This window comes from Letharia columbiana, assembly GCF_014066305.1.
Source record: "Letharia columbiana isolate WasteWater2 chromosome Unknown Sc0000017_s0, whole genome shotgun sequence".
NCBI lineage: Eukaryota > Fungi > Ascomycota > Lecanoromycetes > Lecanorales > Parmeliaceae > Letharia > Letharia columbiana.
The window spans coordinates 1-21,989 of NW_023501057.1; the positions used below are offsets into that span (position 1 = coordinate 1).

Here is a 21,989-nt window from a genome sequence, read left to right on the forward strand (position 1 = left end):
ATGGAAGGATGGACAAGCTGAGACCGCCAGGGCGTGCTATGGCAAGGCATCAGGAAGCCAACAGTCATCGTAGATGGTGCAGGCGCGAGAAATTCGGAAGGTGGCTGGCTGAGATAGTATTTGGTGTGTTGGTTGCGGAGATAGGTCATAACTGTAAGTGGGGCGGTTTGGTGCGATGTTGTCGTTACAATCGCGATACTGATGTTGACGATGAACAGAAGGGCAAGAAGAAAACGCTTGGCTGTGAATTGTGAAGACCGCGGAATGGCTAGGGAGACACCAGGAAGAAAAAACGTCGTGAAGGGTACCGCAGCGAGTATGTGAAGAAGAGGGAGGAGAGGGTAGACGAATCTGACTTCCTTATGAGGAATGAATGACAGTACACACGGAACCAGGATCGCTGTCGTGGCGAGTTGATATTTGATGGTTTTCGTAGAAGTGGAGTCGTTGAGGTATTGGGGAGGATGATCGGGAGGGAAGAGGGATTGCCAGATGCCGATCAAGCCGAATGGAAGGAAAGTCGTCAAAAGCAGTGGGTATCCTTGCGATAGGTAATAGTGCCAGTCGTTTCTGCCGTAGAATACTGCGAGGGTTTGTGCGATATTGAAATAGAGGAACCGAAAGGGGGGAAATGTCCATTGTTCGTAGTAGAGACGGTCAACAAGTGTGGAAAGCATCAACATTAAAGACCTGGAGAGTTGGTAAGCCACGCTAGGTTGACTACGACGAGAAACTTACCCGCAAAGACAGGCCTCTGTCAGTAAGACCATGCGCTCCTGCTTAGTAGCAGGGAGAAAAGACAGAGAGGAGATGTGGACCCATATCTGCGTACCCTCCCAAGGTAACGACAGCATTTTTCCATGCGTCGTGATACGCAATAGCGCGAAGGTAGCAAAGCATATCCAAATCAGAATGTTGGTTGGTCGTAGTATACAAGCCAAAGCAGCAAGCAACAGACAGCGACGAAGTCTATTTTTCGAGTCAGGATTTTGCTTGCGATCCCAGAAATCGGTCACCAACTTTGCCTTCTCGTCAACATCGCTTTGCTTCTCGTTTATGCGCAGACCGTCATTATCAATCTCATCGTCTTCTTCTGCGTCCATCGACCACTGCCAAGGCCAGAAATTCAGCGCAACAACCGTCATGGTTGTTTCGAGGCAATTGGAAAGCGTGCGCGTCGAGCAGAACCATTGCCATGGACTGCAAACCGTGAGGGCGAGCTATAGAATCAGAGACCCTAGCAATCAGCTGACGCTCTGACTCGTCCAAAGTGGATATCATTGGCGCTACATACAGCCGCCCATGCTTCATTACTGCCTGATCCGTAGACACATTCCCCAAGTTTCCACGTGTAGTAATCCCCCAGCGCAGCGAAGATGGCCTGGGTTACTTTTGGCGCGGCTACTAGAAGGTCGGCGCGGTATGTGGGAGACAGATGCAGGACCCAGGAGAGGCCTGACGACAGCCTATACACGGCGGCAAAGATTGCAGGATGAATCGCAGAACGAAGGTGATGCCTCCACTCCTGCGCCGGCCCTTAGCAATCGTCATTCATGGCTTGTTTGTTTGTTTGCTTACCCAGGTGATCCATGCTCCGCTCTCAGCTCCAAACGCTATCTCCCATGCCGGCTCGAGCGATTGGAAAAATTCGTCAGGTTGAAAGAAGGTCTTGATACTCAACGCGTTAAGAATCCTGAATGCGAGCAGAAATAACAATATGTCTTGCGAAACGGACACCTCTTTGACTCGTTCTAAGACGTGTCTCCGGAAACTCTTGTTGTCATCGAGGTAGATGGAATTATCGAGGCCAAACTTGGTTGAGGCCTGCGGTATGGGTGTCGTCTGGGGCGATGACATTGCCTCGCATTTGCCTTGGGCGAATGCTCATGCCCAGGGTAATGAAGTTTGGGGAACACGGCGCAAAAGAGGACTCGCGGGACAACTGAGGTACTTGCCAAGCCAACAGGGCTGGGCTGATGGTGGCCGTCGGAGATAAGGTAATCCCCGCGAGCCCTATGAGAATGAGCCCTACGAACCCCACGAGCCCCACCAAAAGACCGAGAGGCCGTCGCCTACATGCAGCCTCTACTCCTCTAAAAGCAGGTACACACGAATCTGTTGAAAACTTACAAGAAAACCCCTACATTTACGGCTTATGACCCATTGAAAGGCCACCAATTGCACTCAAAGGCCTCCTACACGAAAAACTCTTCTCTCCACCCCCCACCCTGCTAGAAAGCCACATCTTTCGCCCCTTGGTACTCCTCTCTGCTTCCAAGTACAAAAACATTCCTCCATTTTCAGTGTTTTGTCGTTTGGAAACCCAACGAGACCCAAAAGCAATCCATTCACGCCCAACATGGCACCAGCGGCTTCTCTTCACACGAATAACCATGCAGATGGCAACATTAATAGTACCACATTGAAAGCAACCGCGCCCTCATTCCACCCAACAGGAACCCCAGATCCATCCAAATATCACGCTGCCTCGACGAACGAAGCCATTAGCAGTGAACACACCCACGCGGCCCATAACTACCATCCGCTTCCCATCGTCTTCTCCAGAGCTGCAGGCTGTTCTGTTTGGGATCCTGAGGGCAACGAGTATGTGTGATCTTCCTAGCCGACTTCCCTATTCGGTACCAGACTTCGACTGGCGAGACATTTTTCAAATGCAAAAGCTCCTCTTACTTCCCCGATTTGTCTTTTGAACCAAGTGTTTGGCCCAAAGGAGTCACGCTGACTCTAAGATGCGTAGGTATCTCGACTTTCTCTCGGCTTATGGCGCTGTCAATCAAGGCCACTGCCATCCAGAATTGGTCAAAGCCTTGATTGAACAAGCATCAAGGCTGACACTGAGCTCGCGAGCCTTCTATAACGATGTCTTCCCTAAATTTGCAGAATTTGTTACCAAATTCTTCGGATTTGATATGGTCCTGCCAATGAACACTGGGGCCGAAGCGGTCGAGACAGCCGTAAAGATCGCAAGGAAATGGGGCTACAAGACGAAAGGCATCCCACCAAATGAAGCATTGGTCTTGAGTGTAACGGAGAACTTCCATGGCAGGACAGTAAGCGATCTTTTTAATCATGTGAATCGATTCTGGGTGCTCATAGACCTCTTTTAGTTCTCCGCAATCTCCATGTCCACTGATTCTGAATCTCGAGACAATTATGGCCCTTTCGTGCCGAATCTTGGCTCTCATTGTCCTAAGACAGGGAAGGATCTTCACTATAACGACATTGATGGACTCAAGTCTGCATTTTTGGCACATGGGCACAAAATCGCAGGCTTCCTGGTCGAGCCTATCCAAGGCGAAGCAGGGATCGTTGTGCCTGCCGATAACTATCTCAAGGACATTCGAGACCTCTGTGACAAACACAACGTACTCATGATCTGTGATGAGATTCAGAGTGGTATTGCAAGGACTGGCAAGCTGTTATGCCATGAGTGGAGCGGTATCAAGCCTGACTTGGTGCTTCTGGGCAAGGCAATCTCCGGGGGCATGTACCCAGTGTCGTGTGTCCTGGGCTCGAAAGACATCATGCTGACGATCGAGCCTGGCACTCATGGGTCAACGTACGGTGGAAATCCACTTGGTTGTGCTGTCGCTATTCGAGCTCTGGAAATAGTCAGAGATGAGGATATGGTCAACCGTGCCCAAGAACTGGGCGAGCTATTCCGCAATGGGATTGAGAAACTCAACAATCCAATGATAAAGACGGTCCGAGGCAAAGGTCTTTTCAATGCCGTAGTCATCGACGAGACGAAGACAGGAGGCCATAGTGCCTGGGATCTGTGTATGCTGATGAAGGAGAAGGGCTTATTGGTGGGCAGAGCTCTGAGGATTGCCCATGTGAAGAATAGTGGAGATGCTGATGATTCGAAGGCGAAACCGACACATCAGAATATCATTCGCCTCACGCCTCCGCTTGTCATCACTGAACAGGAAATTCAGAAAGCCTTGAAGATCATGGATGACGCAATGAAGGAGCTTCCGTCTCTGAAGGGAAAGGAGGAGGACAAGGTGATTCCTGAGCCAGAGAAAAATGTCAAGATCATGGTCGATAATTAATCATATGAGGCTGGAATCGAACAGAAAATGCCTCATTGCCGTGGGATATTATTGCATTTCGAAATCGTATTATTCTACATGGACATCAGTTGGGGGAAAACTGTGCATTTGCTTGAGAGTTCATCGGGAGCGGAGCAGCATTTGGTCTTGATGATACCAGATAGTTAGAGCACCAAGAAAATGAGTACTTTAGTAATGTAGCTGATCTTACCAAGCTCGGCAGACGCGTCGAATGTAACTCATTCGGGCTTAGCGCGTCATTAGCGTCTTGAAGATGAAAATAAAATCACAATCTGCTTTCAATTTCTTTTCCTTCCGCATCAAAAAAGCAACGGAACCAGCCACGACCATTGTTTAGCCGAAATGGATTCTACAGCAATGTGTTGCCATGTGACATCGCGTTACAGTGGTTCCGGAGATCAAGTTCAAAGCCCGGATAAATAGGAAGTTTCCTTCTCGATGAGTCTTTTTAGTTAAGGGCGATGGGATGGGAATGTCGATAGATGGGCTACATGCTTTCAGTCTGGGTGTTTAGTTCGCGTTCTCAGTTGTCAGTTGTTCAGTCTTGTGTCGACTCATTAGATGCGTTCAATGCCAAGTACTACAGGAAAGATGGCGTGTCTGCTGCATCACGCGTTCGTTCGTGCTTTTAATATAAATTCGATCGCTTGCGGCCTGGCTCGGGAATGAATACGGCTAACTTTTCTTTCAACATCATCTAAAACTGGCAATCTCTCATTCCTGCAGTTTGTTGTGATGTTTTCGTGCCTGGCATTCCTCGCTTGGGATCTCCAAGATATGCAATTAACAGCACGTCTCCCAGCCATCACTTATAACTCGACTGCCGTTTCGAGTCTTCAACTTTGCTCCCCCACGCTCTTGACCCTGCATCTGTTCGTCTTTGCTGCAAAACCATTTAGCTTTCCTACAGTCGCTCTTTTTCGCATCGAAACTCTATCCCATCCAAGTTCCATCCAAAGCCATCAGCCCGTTCAATCGCATCATCATAACCCCCTCGACCAATAATCCGTTGGCCCGATAATCGCCATGAAGCAGACAGCTATCGCCGCCGCCTTTCTGGCAGCCGGTGCCACGGCGCAGAACTCGACGTCAACAAGGACTGAATATTATAACACTTGCTCGATCTCCTCCGGGGGTATCGTAACGGCCGCCGTCACAGAAACCTACTGTCCGCCATGCGAGGCGGCGGGTATGACGACTTTTGCCGGTGGATCTCTCACGACGTACACGACTAAATTCCTCCAGGTTTGCCCCACCGGTCTTGCGGAGGCAACCTACACTGTCACCGAACCCTGCCCAAGCACCGGTCTTGCACGAGGATCTGGCTATGTTCCACAAGGATTCACTGTAACGACTGTGCCATGCTCTGTCTGCGAAGCAGGCAAGTCACAGTATGCGCAGACCACGCCCGGCCCCGCTCTCGCTTCCGCTCTCGCTGCTCCAGCACCGGCCCCCACAGTCCCAACTGCGCTAGCCAAACCCGGAAGTGCCGCACCACCTGCTGCTGCTGGCGCCCCTGCCGCTGGTGCCCCTGCTGCTCCTGCCGCTGCCGGTGCCGCATCGCCCGCCAACGCTGAAAATGCTGCCGTAGCTCCTGGTGCTGCAGCTCCCGCCGAGAGTGGCGCTGCATCTCCCGCCGAGAGTGGTGCTGCATCTCCTGCCGAGAGTGGTGCTGCCTCTCCCGCCGAGAATGGCGCTGCAGCTCCCGCCGAGAGTGGCGCTGCAGCTCCCGCCGAGAGTGGCGCTGCATCTCCCGCCGAGAGTGGTGCTGCATCTCCTGCCGAGAATGGCGCTGCATCTCCCGCCGAGAATGGCGCCGCAGCTCCGGCTGGATCGTCTGCCGGAGCCCCTGCATCTTACCCACTTCCATCTCAGGCTGGCCAGGTCGCCCTTGCGAGTGGCGCCCCAGCCTCCAACGGTAACAGCACTGTTCCCTTCAAGGGTGCTGCGAGCCTAGTTTCGGCGATCGAGATCTCATCCTTCATAACTGTACTGGTGACTCTCATTACTGGATTCGCTTTTGTACTATGATCAACAACACCAAGAAGGATCAATAGCTACGCTTCGTTTTTGGTTTAGGTATGCTCCTTTAAAGTGTTCATTTTACCTGGCATGTGTTAACCTCTTTACCCTAGGCGTTGATTGGATGCGTCACTGTTGTATTCGATTAAGGTATTTGTTACCATTGTGGAAGCTGGACTGAAGGACTTTATTTACGTGGGATGATACTCTGATGTTACAATAATTATCAATACTATTATCTTCACCCCTTCTCATCTTGACCGATCTGTGGTCTATGCTCATCAAATCTGATCACAACTTCCAGTGCTTTGTTGTCCCTTTGTCACTACATGGTGACTCAACCAAGATCTTGTGCGTCCCATGATGTAATCTTTGTTCTTTATCCAGCAAGTCATTGTTCATAGATTGTTGGTAACAACACCTCTTTGTTGCTTTTTAAGCCACATTGCTCTTCAACCCTTCACCAACCCTTCAACAACCCAACCACCTTGCGCTGCAATCATATCATCGTTGATATACTCACACAGGCAGTATCAATTCGCAGTACATCATCATGGCGCCCGGCGCGTCCTCCATCAACGACGGATTCCAAGAATTCTATGCGCCACGTACCACAGAGCCCTCTTCAACATACCAACAACAGTCGATGCCGCCGGCCGAGCATCAAAAACCCCAAAGGTCGATCGGACTCCACAACTCCCGAGGTCCCGTGGATCGTACCAAACCTGACGACGACGACCAAATACAAACAGGCTGTTTCAGGGAGATTAAGAACTACAAGGCTGGAGACGAGTTCCTTTTGCTATGGAAGTGGGTAGATGACTTCATGGACAAACGGCGAGCTAAGATCAAATCCAGCAAGTCACATAATGTCAACAGGTCAACTTCACGACAACCCAAGTCAACTCCCTCTTCATCACGCAAGGCCCGTCAAGTGCCCAGGCCAGCAGTTACCCCATCACCGGAAGCAGGGAGAAGACAGGCTACAGACAGAGAAGACACGCGTGAGTACATTGCTCAACGTCATACGCCGTGGGGCGAGCTCATTTATTTGTACCAAAATTGGAAGGACCAACAAGCTAAGAAGAAAGCAGATCAAGCAAGACAGAAAAGGGGCGAGGAGATCGCCAGGAGCCAGGCCACCGTGAGAAGGGACGAGTCACCTCGCGGTCGCTCAACAAACCGACGTGAGCCTCGTCGAAATGCCCCGTCGCCACCAGATCAAGATCATGCAGCCGACTCCCAGCCAGGCATAGCAAGGAAGCCAATTCCTATCTACAACAAGAAGAGAGGAGAGGTTCAAAAGCACGCCGTCAAGATCGCTCAGCTACCTCCAGTACATAACAGCGTTCATCTTCAGCACACCCCGTCGAACAACTATCGCGCCACACCTTCGCCTGCTCGTGGCCAGAAGGACAAGTTCAATCGCAATACACATTTTTCCGACTTCCTTCACCAGGAGCATAACGCGCCGTCCGCTCTGTTGGGCGAAACGGAAGGGACCTACGCCGGACCAGGTGAAGACGCCGATTTGGTGCGCAACAGCCACTTCTCATCAATTCTCGATCCCGCCAAAGCGATCAAGAAAGCCAAAGAGGCCGAGAAAGCGAAAGGCCCCAAATGTTACATCTGCGGGACTGCGTCCACGAACAGCCCCGGAGGCTACCGCGACAATATTACAAACCTGTGGGTCTGCGTAGCTTGCCAGCAACAGGAAGACACTTGCCCCGTCCAATGCACCGTCTGCGGTGCAGATTCCCCTGATACCGGTTATGCGAGTAATGGGTTGTGGATGTGCAAAGCATGCCGAAGCCCGACAACGCCGAAGGAGCTGCCGCCGTCGCCAAAGTTTTCTCGCAAAGCCACATCAAAGCCGAAGCCGGCCTCAAGGCTCAACGACCATAGCTCTCATGCTTCGCTAGCCAGTCACGCTGTGCCCATCTCGGAGTACGACAGTGATCATCTCTACTCCGACGACTCGTACGAGACACGCGCGACCACGCCCCTATCCAAGAGGCCAATCGGACTCGGTATCACACTCCAAGACTCGGAAGAGGAGGAGGAGGAGGAATTCCGGCCCATACCCCCGCTCAAAGACAGCAAATACTACCAAGACTCCCCGACCCTCCCAGCCATGGACTACAACCGATCCTACCTCCGCAAACCGGGCACGAAACACCCGTACGCGCCCTCGTCGGCATCGACAGCACCAAGGACAGCCCCAGCCTCCTTCGCTCCCGACCTCCCCGGAGCCAAAACCTCCAAGAAACAGCGCCGTCAGCAAGACCGGTCCTTCAACCCGACCACTTACCCATACCCGTCTCCGCCCGGCACACCGACGCCGCTCCACAAGCCGAGGCCGGCCAGCAGCGTCTATCCGACCGACGAGCCCGCCATCGACTTCCCGTACCCGCCTCCCCCGATCCCTCAACAGTTTGCGCATCGGCCGAAGAGGTCCAGTTCCGTCAGTCCCGGAACGCGTTCGAAAGCGGCCTTGGCTCGTACGGAGCCGGCGAGTCCGAGATCGCAGTCGTCGCCCGTGAGCACGGAGGGTGGACGGACGGGACTCAATAGACGCTCCTCGTGGTATGATTTTTGGAAGCCGGTTTTTGAGAAGCCGGGGGAGGGAAGCCCTTGAGAAGGGAAGAGGTTGGGGTGAGTGAGATTGTTGGACATTGCCTACAAACTTAGCATTAATTTTAGCATTAATTTTAGCTGATGAAAACCATGAACACATTAAAGTCACTGCTTGCACATATTGAGACTCCAAGGACCATCTGAGACTCATATCTGATGTTTCCGAATTTAAGAAAGGTCATACCCACACTGGAACTCCAAACTCTTTCCCCCAATCTGCAGGTCCTCAACATGCTGTTCCTCGCAAGGATAGGCAAGACTCTACGAAACCCCCAGTGAAGGTATTTGACACCACAGCCGCGCCTGCGAAGGTGGGGAAAACCCTCTTGTTCCCACGTAAAATAGAGCAACTGCAAAGACAAATGGTACGAATCCTGAGAGTTGAACGACTTAGCACACTGAGCCGCGACCCATACTGTAAGCCAGTAAGCCAATCCACTGGTGAGCTCGGTTGATCCAGTCTCAGAGCCAGTCCCGCCTTGTGTCATAGTATTCTAAAGCACTCCTGATATTCTGTTTCAAGTATGAAGAGAGTCCCGAGTAGTAGAAGAAGGTGCTCGGAGTGTTCGATGACGATGGTGTCAGGATGGCGTCGTGATATTTCGCTGCCCATGAGGTCACCCCTCTTCCCTCAATCCTACAGCCAGGCGAAGCAACACTCAACCACAACGGGACCAATAGCGTCACCGCCGCTATCTGACCAAATGTCCACCGGCTGTCCGAGTCGTCATTTCCCGCGTTCTGAGCGATCTTCGTTGTTGGAAACTCCGCAATTCGAAGACAGGCCACGGTTGGCTCATCGCGATGGTGGGTACCGCAATGAAGAGGCATGATCGATAATCAACAGCCAGAGCTGTTCTTGGACTGCGGACTCGTTGACAAGCCGTTTTTTGGTGCCTTTGCAGCCTGTTTTAGTATGCGCCGAAGATAAAGACGATCCTAATAAATTGTCTCCTGATTCGACACTGCATTAGCACCTGCAGTACAAGCTGTCTCGATCACATTCCGCTCAGTTGTTGAAATGAGTTAACCTTATTTTGCACCTACCCCACTCGATCCAAAACTCTCCATCATCCTGCTCATGAACGGATAGATATACAGCAACGAACACAGTGCGAATAGGAGAAACCTCGATTGCTCTTTGCGGCTTTGCTGGCCCTGAGGAGTACTGGCGTGGTCCAGCTGCGGCTCACGAAGGAGGCCAGGATTGAACGCCACATACACAAGTGGGAGAATGGTCAACAAGGACACGGCCCAGGCAATCTTAGCGGTGCTATCTCCCATACCGCGGGCACTGATCCCGAAGTCGAGGCGGGTGAGTACGACGATGCAGGCGAGTTGGATGGAGAATGTGAAGAAGACGGCACAGTCGTAGAAAGAGCTGCAGCCCCATCCGCTACGGAAATGTACCGATCCAGCAAATAGGGGTGATCTGCATTCGTTCGTTGTTCGTTCTTAGGACGAAGAGGATGTATAGCAAGGATCATTGATCGAGGCATCATTGTAAAGGATGTACACTGAACGGACAGGTTGCGGCCAAAAAAGATGGAGGCTCAACGCCAAACCGAAGATAAAAGAGAAAGCCAGTGCTCGAAACTCCTAATGGCTCCTGCGACTGGAACGAAAGAGGTAAAAGTGAGCATCTCGAAAGGCAGTCTCCGTGGGATGGTCTGCAATCCATGTGTGGTATACAATGTTGCGTAGCGATGTCACGAATCTCGGAGTAAAAGGTTCTCTGACAAGCTCTGTCGTTAGGTGCTGAGGCGTTGCAGCATCGGTGGAAGATATTGGGAAACAAAGTCCATTGGAGGGTGCGTATTACTCGCACTGCTCCTCATGTCCTCTGCAGCCATTTCTGCGAAATCAGTTCGCTTGTGATTGCTCGAGCGTCCCGTCGAGGTTGGAAATCGAGGGAGAAGACATCGAAGTCTGTCTGCAAGCATAGGGAGCCTTGAAATACTTGATTTTCGCTGCAGCTGGCATAGAATGCATGGACGATACAGAAAGACTCTTATGCCCATCATCTCCAAGAAGCGTAAGGCGGCCTGCATTAGCCTGAATCATCAAGAGGTGTTCCCATTGGACGCACGTATGCAGGTGCTCGTTTTCAGTAGGCTTCGGCGATCCTGCAGCCTTGCACGCTTTACGACTCGGTTCATGATCCCTTCTTTCCTATCTTGCGAGAACAACTCTCAGACCTGAGTTTCAACCAGAATGCAATACTGGCTATAAAGCGGTATTGACGTCTCAATGCCATCCCCATTGCCTCTGCCACTTCCTTGAAAGTCCGATCTCACACTCATCACATTCCCAAAGCCTTTTATAGATCAGCCTTCCACCACTCAATTCACAAGAACCCCCATTTCCTCACCATGCGTCTCAACAAACTCATCCCGTGCTCATCATCGTGATCACCACCACTCTAGCCCGCGAGACAGGTGCCGCTGTGGCCTACTACGCACAGAGGATTTATTGCCGGCTTACGTGGCTATCGTGGGTACTCGTCAGTCTAGAGGATTCAGACTACATGAATATAGATGGTTCCCATTGGATGCACATATGCAGGTGGGCGTATTGGTAGGCCTCGTGCTGTGAACAGGGTAACGTCAGCCTTGTTTAATTGAAGAGAAGAGTTGGGGTAACAGAATACCATCGTAGTTCATGGGACGGACACACCTTCCGAAACGCCAAAAGCAGAGAGCTGCATTAGTCTAACTCGCGGTCCTCTTGAGCCGTCAACTCATCTCTCATCTCTCACTTCTCATTTAACATCCCTCACAACAGCTCCTCCTCACCTCCACCGCACTGCCTCAACCTCCCTCACTTGAACCATTCAGCCTCCATACATACCTAACCCACGTCCAACCACACCACACCACTCCCATCAAACAACGACAAACATCACCATGCGTCTCACCAAGCTCATCCCAATGACCATCATAATCACTTCCGCCCTCGCCGGCCCCGCCGCCTACGGTATCTGCCAAGCAGGATGTGCAGGCGTCGCCGTGGCTTGCTATGCAGCTGCTGGAGCAATCATGGGCGTGACAGCCGGAGCTGCTGCCCCTCCTGCAGTCCTAGCTTGCAATGCAGCCTTCGGATCTTGTCAAGCCGCTTGTGCTGCTGCTTTGGTCATGCCTACTCCTTAGGCATACCCTCCAGTATGACAAGGTATGGTTTTCTCTTTCATGAAGACATGCTTCATCCTATCTTGTCCATAGATCCCTTACTTCTTGGGCAGATGATCAGACCAGACAAAGTATGGCGTGTTATAGGCGGAGCCTTGTCTGATTTGTCCATGGACTCGGACGGTTGCGGGTGGTTTTGCTATTTTGTGGTATCGGTCGTGGCCAAATATGAGCTGGGGGGATTCAGCTGGTTAGGTCAGGAGGTAGGCGAATTTATAAAAGCTGGATGTGGCAGGTCGAGAGCACAGCAATTCAATCCATGCCTTTGAAGCTCATGACATGTTGCACACCACTTTGGGCTTTACCCTTATTTCGCTTCCTTTTCTTCTTCTTCTTCCCCTTGCGCTGCTCTTCCTCACTGCTCTCCACCGAATCAGCTCCGCGGTCATCCTCATCACTGTCAAACCCATTGGCCCTCTTGCCATTCCTAGCGCCCACTTCCTCGACTTCATCCTCTTCGTCCTCTCCATTATCCAATCCATAATTGTCGTCCCAAACCTTGACAATCTGTCCACCCCCACTAATCATCCTTCCCCCAATCTCAAACCCCAAACCCAATACCCCCTCCACCTCATCGTGTCTCACCTCCGTCTCATGTAGTACCTTCGGCTTTTTCCTGCCCATGTCCACAAATCTGACGCACCCATCATCCATTCCCACTGCCACCATTGGATTCTCCCCCATAGCGGCCAGCACATCAGCACTAGCCCCCTTCCCCACCACAGCAACGGTCTGTTCATTATCGTCCCACGACCCCACCTGCCATATCCGTAGGACTCCCTTCTCACTCCCAACCACCAGCTTCCCATCCACAATGCAAGAGCTCAGTATCTCCTCTCCCTGATCCTCGCTCTTAATCAACACTCCTTTTCGTATGTCCATTATCGCTATGGTACTGCCGCCTGTGGAAGCCCATTGTTTGCTGAGTCCGCTTCTGGAGTCTTCAGTTGGCGGTAGTGGTGTCATAGAGGAAACATAGTCGTCGTGTGGATGGTGCGTTTGTTGTGGGTTGGAGGATGCGAGGGTGGAGTTGGCGCGGAGGTCGTAGAGGTAGACGGCGGAGGAGTCCGTGGAGAGGAGGAGGGTTTGGGGCGTTTGGGCGTGGAGGATGGAAGTTGGATCAATTGAGTTACTGTTATGGCCCACAGACACGTTAGAAAATTCAATCGAAGCGCATGAACCAAGTGGGGGTGTAAATATACTTGTGTAGCGGTACAGCGATTTTACTCGCGACCTGCCCCGTCTCTGTGGCCGCAACCTTCACAATTCCATCCGTCCCAGCAGAAAACAGTTGCTCCCCATCATGATCGAAGCATAGGCTGCGACAGCTTCCTTTATGACGACGCGTACGCCATGCGGTTTCGATGGTGCTATTGCGCGCCTCCTTGGGGTCTGAGGAAGGGAGGCGCTGGAGTTGAACATGGCCTGAGGCGAGGCCTAGAGCAAGGAGAGGAACGTTGGGGTGAATGGCTTGAGCGAACAGATCGGAGCGAATGGGGTAGGTGCAAATGGAGCTAAATGAGTTGGACATCGAAGGAAGGTGGGAGGATGTAATTGTTTACTTGGATGCTTTTAAACCTCAGCCCATGCTAAGAAAAATACCAGTAGCGTGATTACAAGGCCGCGCCAGACTTGTATGGGGGTCACATCAAAATAAGGCGCGGCCTCGTAGTAACCTCGCTGTCACTATCATACCGTCGCTAGATCTCGCTATCACCGATGAGGCTATTCGTATAATGAAGGCTCTCCGCCTTCCCGAGATATAAGGCGAAAAGAAGACTCGCCGCCGTCGGAGCTGGGGATTTCCACGGGGAAGAGGAAGAGGACTTTATCGGTGGTGTTGCTTATGTAGTCTAGTCTAATCCTCCCTACTCCTGGGCGGAAATACGCTCCCTTATATCGTCCCTCAATCCATCGTACTCGGAGTGTCCACGGGCAACTTTAGTATTGTTGACGCGACCTCCGAGGGTATCATAGGCGCGAGTTTACTACGTTTAATCCCCTTTCGCGGCTCTTTCTACTTATTAAGACTGATAGAGATCTTCCGCTTAATAGGGGGATAGTAGAAGGTAGGGAGGGTATTAAATGATGGCGACGGCGATCTAAACGTGTCAGAGTACGTGCCGCGACTTCACTCAACATCACTAAGGTCACTCTTATCCTTCTCTTATAGCAGAGCCATATCGTCTTTCGAGAAAACCTCTAACAGAGGACGATCCCGATTAATGCCTTCAGGGTTGCTACTATACCAATCCAGCTCCTCCTAAATATCCTCGAAGCCCCCATATTGCGGAGGCTGACGAACGACGCGTTCTTGAGAGATCATAGTGAGCGGGGCGGAGTTATGGATAGCTTCAAAAAAATTGGTGGGCGACAGCTAAGGAATGAAGAAGAAGAGTACAACAGGTAAGGAGGGCTGCCAAATTACTATGAGAGGGCCTTACTAATCCGGCGGGTCGGCCTAATCGTTCTCCGGTAATATTACCGTGGGGGTGGGCTGAGGTTTAAAAGCTACCGTTTACTTAGTGGTTGCTTCAAGTTTGGTGGCAAAGTATGCAGGGCCCCTATGTTGGTCAAAGTGAATGTTGTCGTAGCTACCAAACATTCTTATACTAACTTAGCTAAGATACTACCGTTTCAATGCTAATGTACACACGAGGAGCCTGCTCCCCACATATTTAACGTCCATCGATTCGCTCATCTGAAGTATTCTGAAGGCTATTTATTTGTTCTCGTCTTCTTTGGAGCCATCCTCTTCTTCCTCTTGCTTCCCTTTGCTGATGAGGAAGGCTCGTCGTATGCTTCCTCCACGTCCTCTTCCTCTTCAGGTGGTTCATATATGTCCTTGCCCCTAGCAGACCTTCTCGTAGGCGCGGTTTCTCTTTTCTCGGCTTTGGGTGCCTTCGCCTTGAGCTTAGGCTTCTTCTTGGGAGACTCGAGGTCTTCGCTATTTGACTCATCTTCCTTTGGAGGTTTGAATGTGTCGAATTTGCGCTTTGGTTTTTTACGACCGGTGGCCTTGCTGGCCTCTGGCTCTTGAGCTGCGTTCGCATCTTCTGCTTCGTCCTGCCCACTTTCCAATGGGGCAGCTGTAGCTGAAGCTTTCTGTTTACTCTTCTCCCCTGTATTAGGCATCTCCGTTTCTTCTTTCGGACCCTCTGCTGCTTGCGGCCTGACGACGTCGCGGCTGTTGTTTCGCTTCTCCCTGATGACTTTTGCTTCTGCCGGATTTAATAACAAGAATTCCGATACGCTGGTCTCGCATTTGTCTGCATGCTTAGTTTTGGCCTGCACCAGAGATTAAAACAGACCTCGAATTAGATGGATAGAATCTCACGTTAGCGCTCATCTTGTCCACGCTCTTCAAGCAGACATTGCAGTATCGTAGTTTCTTAGGAGCTTCAGATTGACTTGGCTGTTTGGGATCCTCATCCACCTGTGTCTCTGTCACCGGTTCTTTCGTTTGCATCCCTTCATCGAGGCCTGAACCAGCTTTTGAACGCCTTTCGAGTTCCATCGCCCGGTCTCGCAACGAGTCGCGCTCCTCTGTGATACTCACGAGGTCCTCCCGTAACCGGTCCCATCCATCTGCGGCGTCTTGGAGGTGCCTGACTTGTTGCTGCAGCCGGTCACGCTCCGTTGCCGCGTCTCGAAGATCCCTGACCTGTATTTGCAACTGGTCACGCACCTTTACGATTCTTTCGAGATTTTTGACCTCTTCTTGCAGTCGATCACGCTCCTCTTCGGTCTCTTCATTATCGCGATGAACGGACTCGTGCTCCTCTTGTTGCTAGTTGCTGTCAGCCGCTGTACTAACTCCGGATAATTACCCTTACCTTGGCCGTCAGGGCATACATGTTCGTGTGGCAATGTTGATGTTGACAGATGCCATCTTCAGCGTGTTCTTCTTCAATGTGGAGTCGCAGATGTTCTGAAATGGCCTTGTTTTCATCAGACGATAGCTTGCAAATCATGACACTTAAGCTTACCTCATAGCTTGATTCTGTCTGGTTTTCACCCAACCAACTCGTACAATTTGGTTGCGGGCACTTTTGCGGGTCTGGCTGATGAATAATCTTCTTTTGATGTAGCTTAAGGTGGTCTTGTTGTTGCTACGGAGAGTCAGCATTATGAAGTTTGCAACGGTTAGCGCATTTTTACCTGTTTCGTCACCCCTGCCCAGTCCTGCGGACAGAATGGACAAGAGGATTTCAGCTTAGCTCTGCTCTCTGAGATCCTTAGCCGCTGCTCTAAACTGTTCATTTCAGAAAGCTTCTCCTCTGCAATTCTCAGCCGCTCTTGTAGGCCATCAGTCTCAACAACGCTCGCCTCTGCAATCTTCAACCGATCTTTGAGCTCATTTATTTCAGCATTAGTGAGCAACCGTGGATGTATCGAAAGAAAATCTGGACCTCCGCGACCCTCTGTTGCTTTGATGGAACTAGGTTCAGGGAGTTGACCAGTGATCAAGCTACCGAGGATATCTGATGGTGGCTGATCAGGGATGCCCAAAGCGTTTATGGATCCTTGATCAACATGTGGACCTGCTCCTGACGGTGCTTGAAGCACGTCGGGTACTTCTCCGGGACCCGTCTCAGACTTGGCATTCCCATGCCTAGGAGAACTGGTACTTAGGGAGTCGGACCCGTCTGTTACATCCTCGAAAACGTCGCGAATGAAAATCTCTACAGGGTGAGAATCCGATTTCACTGGGGTACCCGAGAGCTCAGCAAAGATTTTTTGGATGTTGTCGTCCACCACCACGTTTGAGTTACGATCGAGGCCGAAGGCGCCGTGGCCGGGTATATCAAGGCTCAAATTGTTCGATTTCGGGTACGCAGACGAGTCCCAATCGAATAAGAATTTAAGTGCCTTTTCGAAATGCAGATTGTTCAAGTACAAATCTCCGGTATTGTGCCAATTTGCCGAGCAATAGCAGTAGCCAACGTTTGGGCGCACTATCTTCAGATCATACTTCAGTTCGCCCACACCACCTGAGTCAAAGCCTGACTCCAGGTTCCACGAAGACTGATACCTCGTGGAGCGAATCCGAAACTTATTGTCTGGCCGGCCAAAAACTGGTTTTATGTTGTCCTGAAAATTCCGATTTGAGGCCCGAGATACAGAGACAATTTTCTCTTCGCGAATAACTTTCCCAGGACCCAGGATATCCAGGAACATGTCCCAAATTTCGGTTGGACCCTCCTTCGCTTTCTCTTCCTCATCCTCTTCCTCATTCCCGACCAGCCAGCAAGCCATGGCATAGAGAGCTCTGTGGGTAAATTCTCTGAGATACATGCCTCCTCTGTTGAATTGGAGTAGAACTTCAGCCTCAAGCGGGGATTGCGCGAAAATCGGTGCTGCACTTGTTTGAGAACCCGAGTCGATGTCATCAGTAGGTTGCCTTTGAGTTGGCTCTCTTCCCAAACCCGGCAAATTGATGTCATTGTACCGATCTAGGAATCCAAGCGCCTGTTTGTTTTGTGTATTGTGCTGCTCCCCAGCTCCGCGCTGTACCTTCTCTTTCCGCTCGTTCTCTAGCATCGCAATCTTGGCTTTTGTCGTTGGCGAAGGTGGATTTTCGTCGAAATGTTTGCCCCAGTCGATCGGTTGTCCAGCGGTCACAGGATCCAAATCACCTGGTTTCGTCCAGAAATGGAAGGAAGGTAACTCATCGTGAGCTAAGGCAATGAAAAACAAATTGCGTAGGGTCTTCTTCTCATCGTCGGCTCCTTTGTCAGCTGCTTTCCCGAAAGGGACTATGGAGCTCAAGGGAGGCCGGGAGATTGGCTGGTCGTCTAGAGCAGCAAGACACCGAGTTTCGAAGTCGTAAATGTCGCCCAGGGTGATAATTGCTGTCTTGGGGTTCGCATACCCCACGAAGTCGGAAGCACGAAAGATTTTGCCTGACCGGAGGAATCCCGATAGAATACCCTTACGAGCATCCTTGATCATCTCATAATTGGGCTTCTTGGGGTCCTTGTCCCGAGGCACACGTCGCTCTCCCACAAGTGTTTCGAAGAATTCAGGAGGAGCAGCGGTAGCAGCATTTTGGCCGGATTTCAAACGGGGCTCTAAAGGCAAAGTGAGGGGTGTGGCAGATTCGCCGAAATTGGACTTCAAGAGTTCAGAAAACCCCAACATGGCAGCGAGTTCAATGTTTTGCAAACATTGATCAACGCAACGCTAGATCGTTCAATGTGGCCATTCTTGTTTTTGTAGTGATGCGCAGCGGTCGGCATTCTTGTAATCGCAATAATAGAGAAAAGATATCGATGGGGAGAGCTGTCTGCAGGCAGGCTTCTGACAAAGCCCAGTTGGAGCCATAGACAATGAATCAAAGACAAAGGATACGAATGTAACATGCAGCACCATGCTTGCGGTGAGATGCGCTCAGAAACAAGCCCAGAATATGACGCTTCGGATTAGGAGATTGAGGAATGAAACAAGCCAAACAAGCCGCATCTGGCATCTGAGACAGGTGCAGAATGTGTAGCTCACTCTCCTCGATCAAGCTGATGTGGCTGTATGACCACTTCTGGCAGCATTGCTGTCTCTTGTCGATTATGAGGCACTGCGGATGCTAAGATATTTGTAGCTTGCTGGACTTGTAAGGAGGGGGACCGGCAGAGTCCTGCACTTATACCCATTGTTCTATCTACATTGCAATAATTACGGCCTTTGATGTAAGCAAATGAACCTTGTGCCCGGGCACGCTGGGGAGCCTCAGTGCGAGAGTGCCTCCTTAGGGTCCTCGACCAATGGAGTATGTCCTACACGAATACTCTGTGCTGTCAACAAATTGTGTTAGATGAACGCAATCTGAAGAGTCACTTTATTGAACAGCCCAAAGTGCTCACCCGAGATCTTGAAGCATGGAGCAATGGGTTCGCCGCAATCCATTGACCCTTCCCGCTACTCTGCTCGGTCTTCAACTCGCAATCACCGTCGGTTTCAAGCTCTATAAGATAAAGACTGGCGGAGCCCAAGATGAGCAAATTGTGCCTTCCCCAAGCAAGACCTTGTTGCCAAAGCTTTCACCTGAAGAGACTGCAAGCTGTCCATACCCACCGGATGCCTATCCAGGTACAAGAGATGTCGAGTCACCCTATGGAAGCTTGAGAGTCTACGAATGGGGACCAGAAAATGGGAGAAAAGTGTTACTTGTACACGGGATATCGAATCCGTGCATTGCATTGGGAGCCGTTGCGCATGGCCTGGCTGACAAGGGGTGTCGAGTGATGATGTTTGATCTTCCAGGTCGCGGATATTCTGATACACCTGTCCCTACTCCCCATTCAAACCGCCTCTACACCACTACAATCCTTTTAGCTCTGACCTCGTCTCCTCTATCATGGACAGGCAATGGCGAGACCTTCTCCTTGATTGGCTACTCCCTAGGCGGTGGAATCGTCGTCAATTTCACTTCTTACTTTCCTTTTCTTGTTTCTTCCTTGGTCCTCCTCGCTCCGGCTGGTCTTGTCCGCCAGAGCCGTATTACTTTGATGAACAAAATACTCTACAATACAGGATTGATCAACGAGACAACTTTAGAGAAGATCGTTATAGGTCGAATGAGACGTGAAGAACTACCGGCAAGGCCTACTAAGCTAAAAAAGAAGCCATCGATAGGAACCGCTATTGGAGAGGAGATGCCAAAAGAGAGAGAAGAAGATATACCCACCCCACCATCTTTGTCACACACTAGGCCTAACATCACGATCTCGGGAATCATAGTACGTTTACATCTTGCAAGTCGCAATGATGGTTGAATTATCTGATTTCCTTCAGCCATGGCAGCTTGACAATCATCCAGGATACATCAAATCCTTCATGTCTAGTATTCGATATGGGCCAATCACCGGACAACATGCTGACTGGCAACGGATTGCCAAAAGATTGGCTGCACAGAATGCCTCCATGGAGGAGAGAACACAGAAAGAAGGTTTGCAGAACGGCAAGGTACTGGTCATAGCTGGACACAAAGATGCAATCATTGTCGAAGACGAGCTGGTTGCAGATGCTACAGAAATTCTAGGGGAGAACAGTGTCAGATTTGAATTCGTTGACGCAGGTCACGATCTGCCTGTCTCTAAGAGCAAGGAGATACTTGGATTTATCTCGGCCTTCTGGGAGGAAAGTTCCTCGACGCCAAGGTCATGAATGCACGAATAGTTCAGAACTTCGCTTCCCTTTCTTTCTTACCCAAGAGTTACATATCCATGAAACCATTCGCCTTTCATAGCCAGTGGTTCCTTTCTCTCTGCTTACCAATCTCAAATTGCATTCCTCCCCAACTTGTCGTGATATTTGTGTGCTATTTCTTGCTACCTGATTCTTTGAGTTTGGTGCAAAATGGTCTCTCCGCTCCCTTCCGAACGAGGCGTTTAACGTGTAAAGGTATCTAAGATTTAGCATCCGACCAAAGATGTCTAAACGTGAAAATGTGCTGTTCTCTACACTGACTTGTTACGCTCGCCATGATCGGTCTGCTACACCGTCCAAGGTTTTGGGAAGCTCTGGTCTCCGCACATGCTAGAAGGACATTTTGGGCGAGCTCGGTCCTACGGGAGAAAACAAGAAGCACCGCAACACCATTGTACCAGCGCCATTAGGAATCCAACCTAATACGAACTAAATATCTCCGCCAAACACGGTCACAACCAACAGGTCTCCGCCCTCGGACTATGACTACCGGGGAACATTTCGCTTCACAAATCAATCCGTCGCACGGAATTCGAACCTAAGCCCTCGTCAATACCGTTCGACGGAACTTTAAAACCTACGGCTAATAGGGCTGCCAGAAAGTAAGAAGCACCGCAACACCATTGTACCAGCGCCATTAGGATTCGAACCTAATACGAACTAAATATCTCCGCCAAACGACGGGTGGATATCTGAAGTTGAGCTTTGAATGAGCTATGGCGATTCGATTCAGGACATCGCAGGCAGAAGAGTCAGATGCACAAGGGGATGGTTGATTCTATATTAACCTCGCGGCTGATATGCTATACTAGTAAGACACAACTACGTGTATCTCTATTACACTATTGTTGAGGAGGACGTGGCAGATTCCAGTGGGCTTTATTTGCTCAAGCCCGAAGTCAGAAAAGCCCAAAATACGTGCTCTGGCTTGAAGCCACAAACTCTCCCAATAGTACTAACATAAAACGACCCAAACCCTCGCCCAAAGATTTCCTACCGTCCTGCGACGAGTGCAAATGGATCTCATCTTTTATCCCCCAAATTACGCCTATAGTCTCACCCTCACTCTCACCAATCCTCTCACTGACCTTAGAATGTCCCACCCGACCCCCTCCCCCACCCGCCTCACCACGGATACTCCCTTATCCCCAACGCAACTCACTCCCGACACCCCCTCATCCCCCACCTTCCCTCCCATCCCCGCCCGCAACCCCAGTCGTGGCAACAGCAATAGCGAATCCCAACGCCCATCCCAGAACGAGGTCACGCTACAACAAGCACTGGAGCAAGGGCCGGTCACAGTGCCAAAGAACCTGAGACGCTTGTCGGAATTTGATGCAAATCTTAGTAGACGCGAGAGGAGGAAGTCAAAGGCGTGGTCGGGCGAGAGCCAGGGTGTTTCAGACGGCTATGGTGAGGGAGAAGGGGAGGGCGCAAGACGGAGGTCAGGGCCGTTGGATGCCGAGGAATTGAAGGTGTTTGTTGTTGAGAAGCTGAGGCGGGTGAGTTTTTACACTGTTTGGGGGGTGTGGTGGATGGGATGCTGATGGTTACGCTTTCTTAGATATCAAGGCTCTGGTCCAACCAGTCTTGATGGAAGATGATGGACGCTCATGGCATTTCTTTCGTCTCGGCCAGGAAGAGACAGCTGGCTTGTCCAGTTATGGTTCCCTTGATCCAGTCGATATGAGCCGCGCTGTCGGGAGCCTTGCAGACTTTGAATCTTGTATTGAGGGCGATACTGGTCCCGCTCACTTCAGGAAAGGGCATCTTTAGCAGAACGCAATAGAAAATTACTACACTGTAGAGAGTACCTAGGATAACCACAAGATAGTACAAT

General features: G+C 50.8%; 9 protein-coding genes across 9 annotated transcripts; 6 read left to right on the top strand and 3 right to left on the bottom strand.

The window, feature by feature from the left end:
* Positions 1-734: 734 nt before the first annotated feature.
* On the bottom strand, positions 735-1,857 carry HO173_005898 (uncharacterized protein; the record flags this gene model as incomplete). The annotated part of the gene is made up of 3 exons (XM_037307810.1): positions 735-1,220; positions 1,295-1,525; positions 1,579-1,857. 3 exons carry the CDS (start codon positions 1,855-1,857, stop codon positions 735-737), a joined length of 996 nt encoding a protein of 331 aa, XP_037165070.1.
* Positions 1,858-2,359: 502 nt separating this feature from the next.
* Positions 2,360-4,076, top strand: HO173_005899 (uncharacterized protein; the record flags this gene model as incomplete). Its single annotated transcript, XM_037307811.1, has 4 exons — positions 2,360-2,604; positions 2,759-3,071; positions 3,129-3,830; positions 3,891-4,076. 4 exons carry the CDS (start codon positions 2,360-2,362, stop codon positions 4,074-4,076), a joined length of 1,446 nt encoding a protein of 481 aa, XP_037165071.1.
* Positions 4,077-5,123: 1,047 nt separating this feature from the next.
* On the top strand, positions 5,124-6,128 carry HO173_005900 (uncharacterized protein; the record flags this gene model as incomplete). The annotated part of the gene is made up of 1 exon (XM_037307812.1): positions 5,124-6,128. One exon carries the CDS (start codon positions 5,124-5,126, stop codon positions 6,126-6,128), a length of 1,005 nt encoding a protein of 334 aa, XP_037165072.1.
* A 544-nt stretch (positions 6,129-6,672) lies between these two features.
* On the top strand, positions 6,673-8,757 carry HO173_005901 (uncharacterized protein; the record flags this gene model as incomplete). Its single annotated transcript, XM_037307813.1, has 1 exon — positions 6,673-8,757. The coding sequence occupies one exon, from the start codon at positions 6,673-6,675 to the stop codon at positions 8,755-8,757; it is 2,085 nt and encodes a 694-aa protein (XP_037165073.1).
* A 2,905-nt stretch (positions 8,758-11,662) lies between these two features.
* Positions 11,663-11,905, top strand: HO173_005902 (uncharacterized protein; the record flags this gene model as incomplete). The annotated part of the gene is made up of 1 exon (XM_037307814.1): positions 11,663-11,905. The coding sequence occupies one exon, from the start codon at positions 11,663-11,665 to the stop codon at positions 11,903-11,905; it is 243 nt and encodes an 80-aa protein (XP_037165074.1).
* A 291-nt stretch (positions 11,906-12,196) lies between these two features.
* HO173_005903 (uncharacterized protein) lies at positions 12,197-13,475 on the bottom strand (the record flags this gene model as incomplete). The annotated part of the gene is made up of 2 exons (XM_037307815.1): positions 12,197-13,076; positions 13,147-13,475. The coding sequence occupies 2 exons, from the start codon at positions 13,473-13,475 to the stop codon at positions 12,197-12,199; spliced, it is 1,209 nt and encodes a 402-aa protein (XP_037165075.1).
* Positions 13,476-14,662: 1,187 nt separating this feature from the next.
* HO173_005904 (uncharacterized protein) lies at positions 14,663-18,088 on the bottom strand (the record flags this gene model as incomplete). The annotated part of the gene is made up of 5 exons (XM_037307816.1): positions 14,663-15,232; positions 15,282-15,734; positions 15,781-15,885; positions 15,934-16,056; positions 16,106-18,088. The coding sequence occupies 5 exons, from the start codon at positions 18,086-18,088 to the stop codon at positions 14,663-14,665; spliced, it is 3,234 nt and encodes a 1,077-aa protein (XP_037165076.1).
* A 229-nt stretch (positions 18,089-18,317) lies between these two features.
* On the top strand, positions 18,318-20,107 carry HO173_005905 (uncharacterized protein; the record flags this gene model as incomplete). Its single annotated transcript, XM_037307817.1, has 3 exons — positions 18,318-18,436; positions 18,819-19,680; positions 19,736-20,107. The coding sequence occupies 3 exons, from the start codon at positions 18,318-18,320 to the stop codon at positions 20,105-20,107; spliced, it is 1,353 nt and encodes a 450-aa protein (XP_037165077.1).
* Positions 20,108-21,243: 1,136 nt separating this feature from the next.
* Positions 21,244-21,743, top strand: HO173_005906 (uncharacterized protein; the record flags this gene model as incomplete). Its single annotated transcript, XM_037307818.1, has 2 exons — positions 21,244-21,651; positions 21,714-21,743. The coding sequence occupies 2 exons, from the start codon at positions 21,244-21,246 to the stop codon at positions 21,741-21,743; spliced, it is 438 nt and encodes a 145-aa protein (XP_037165078.1).
* Positions 21,744-21,989: the final 246 nt, after the last annotated feature.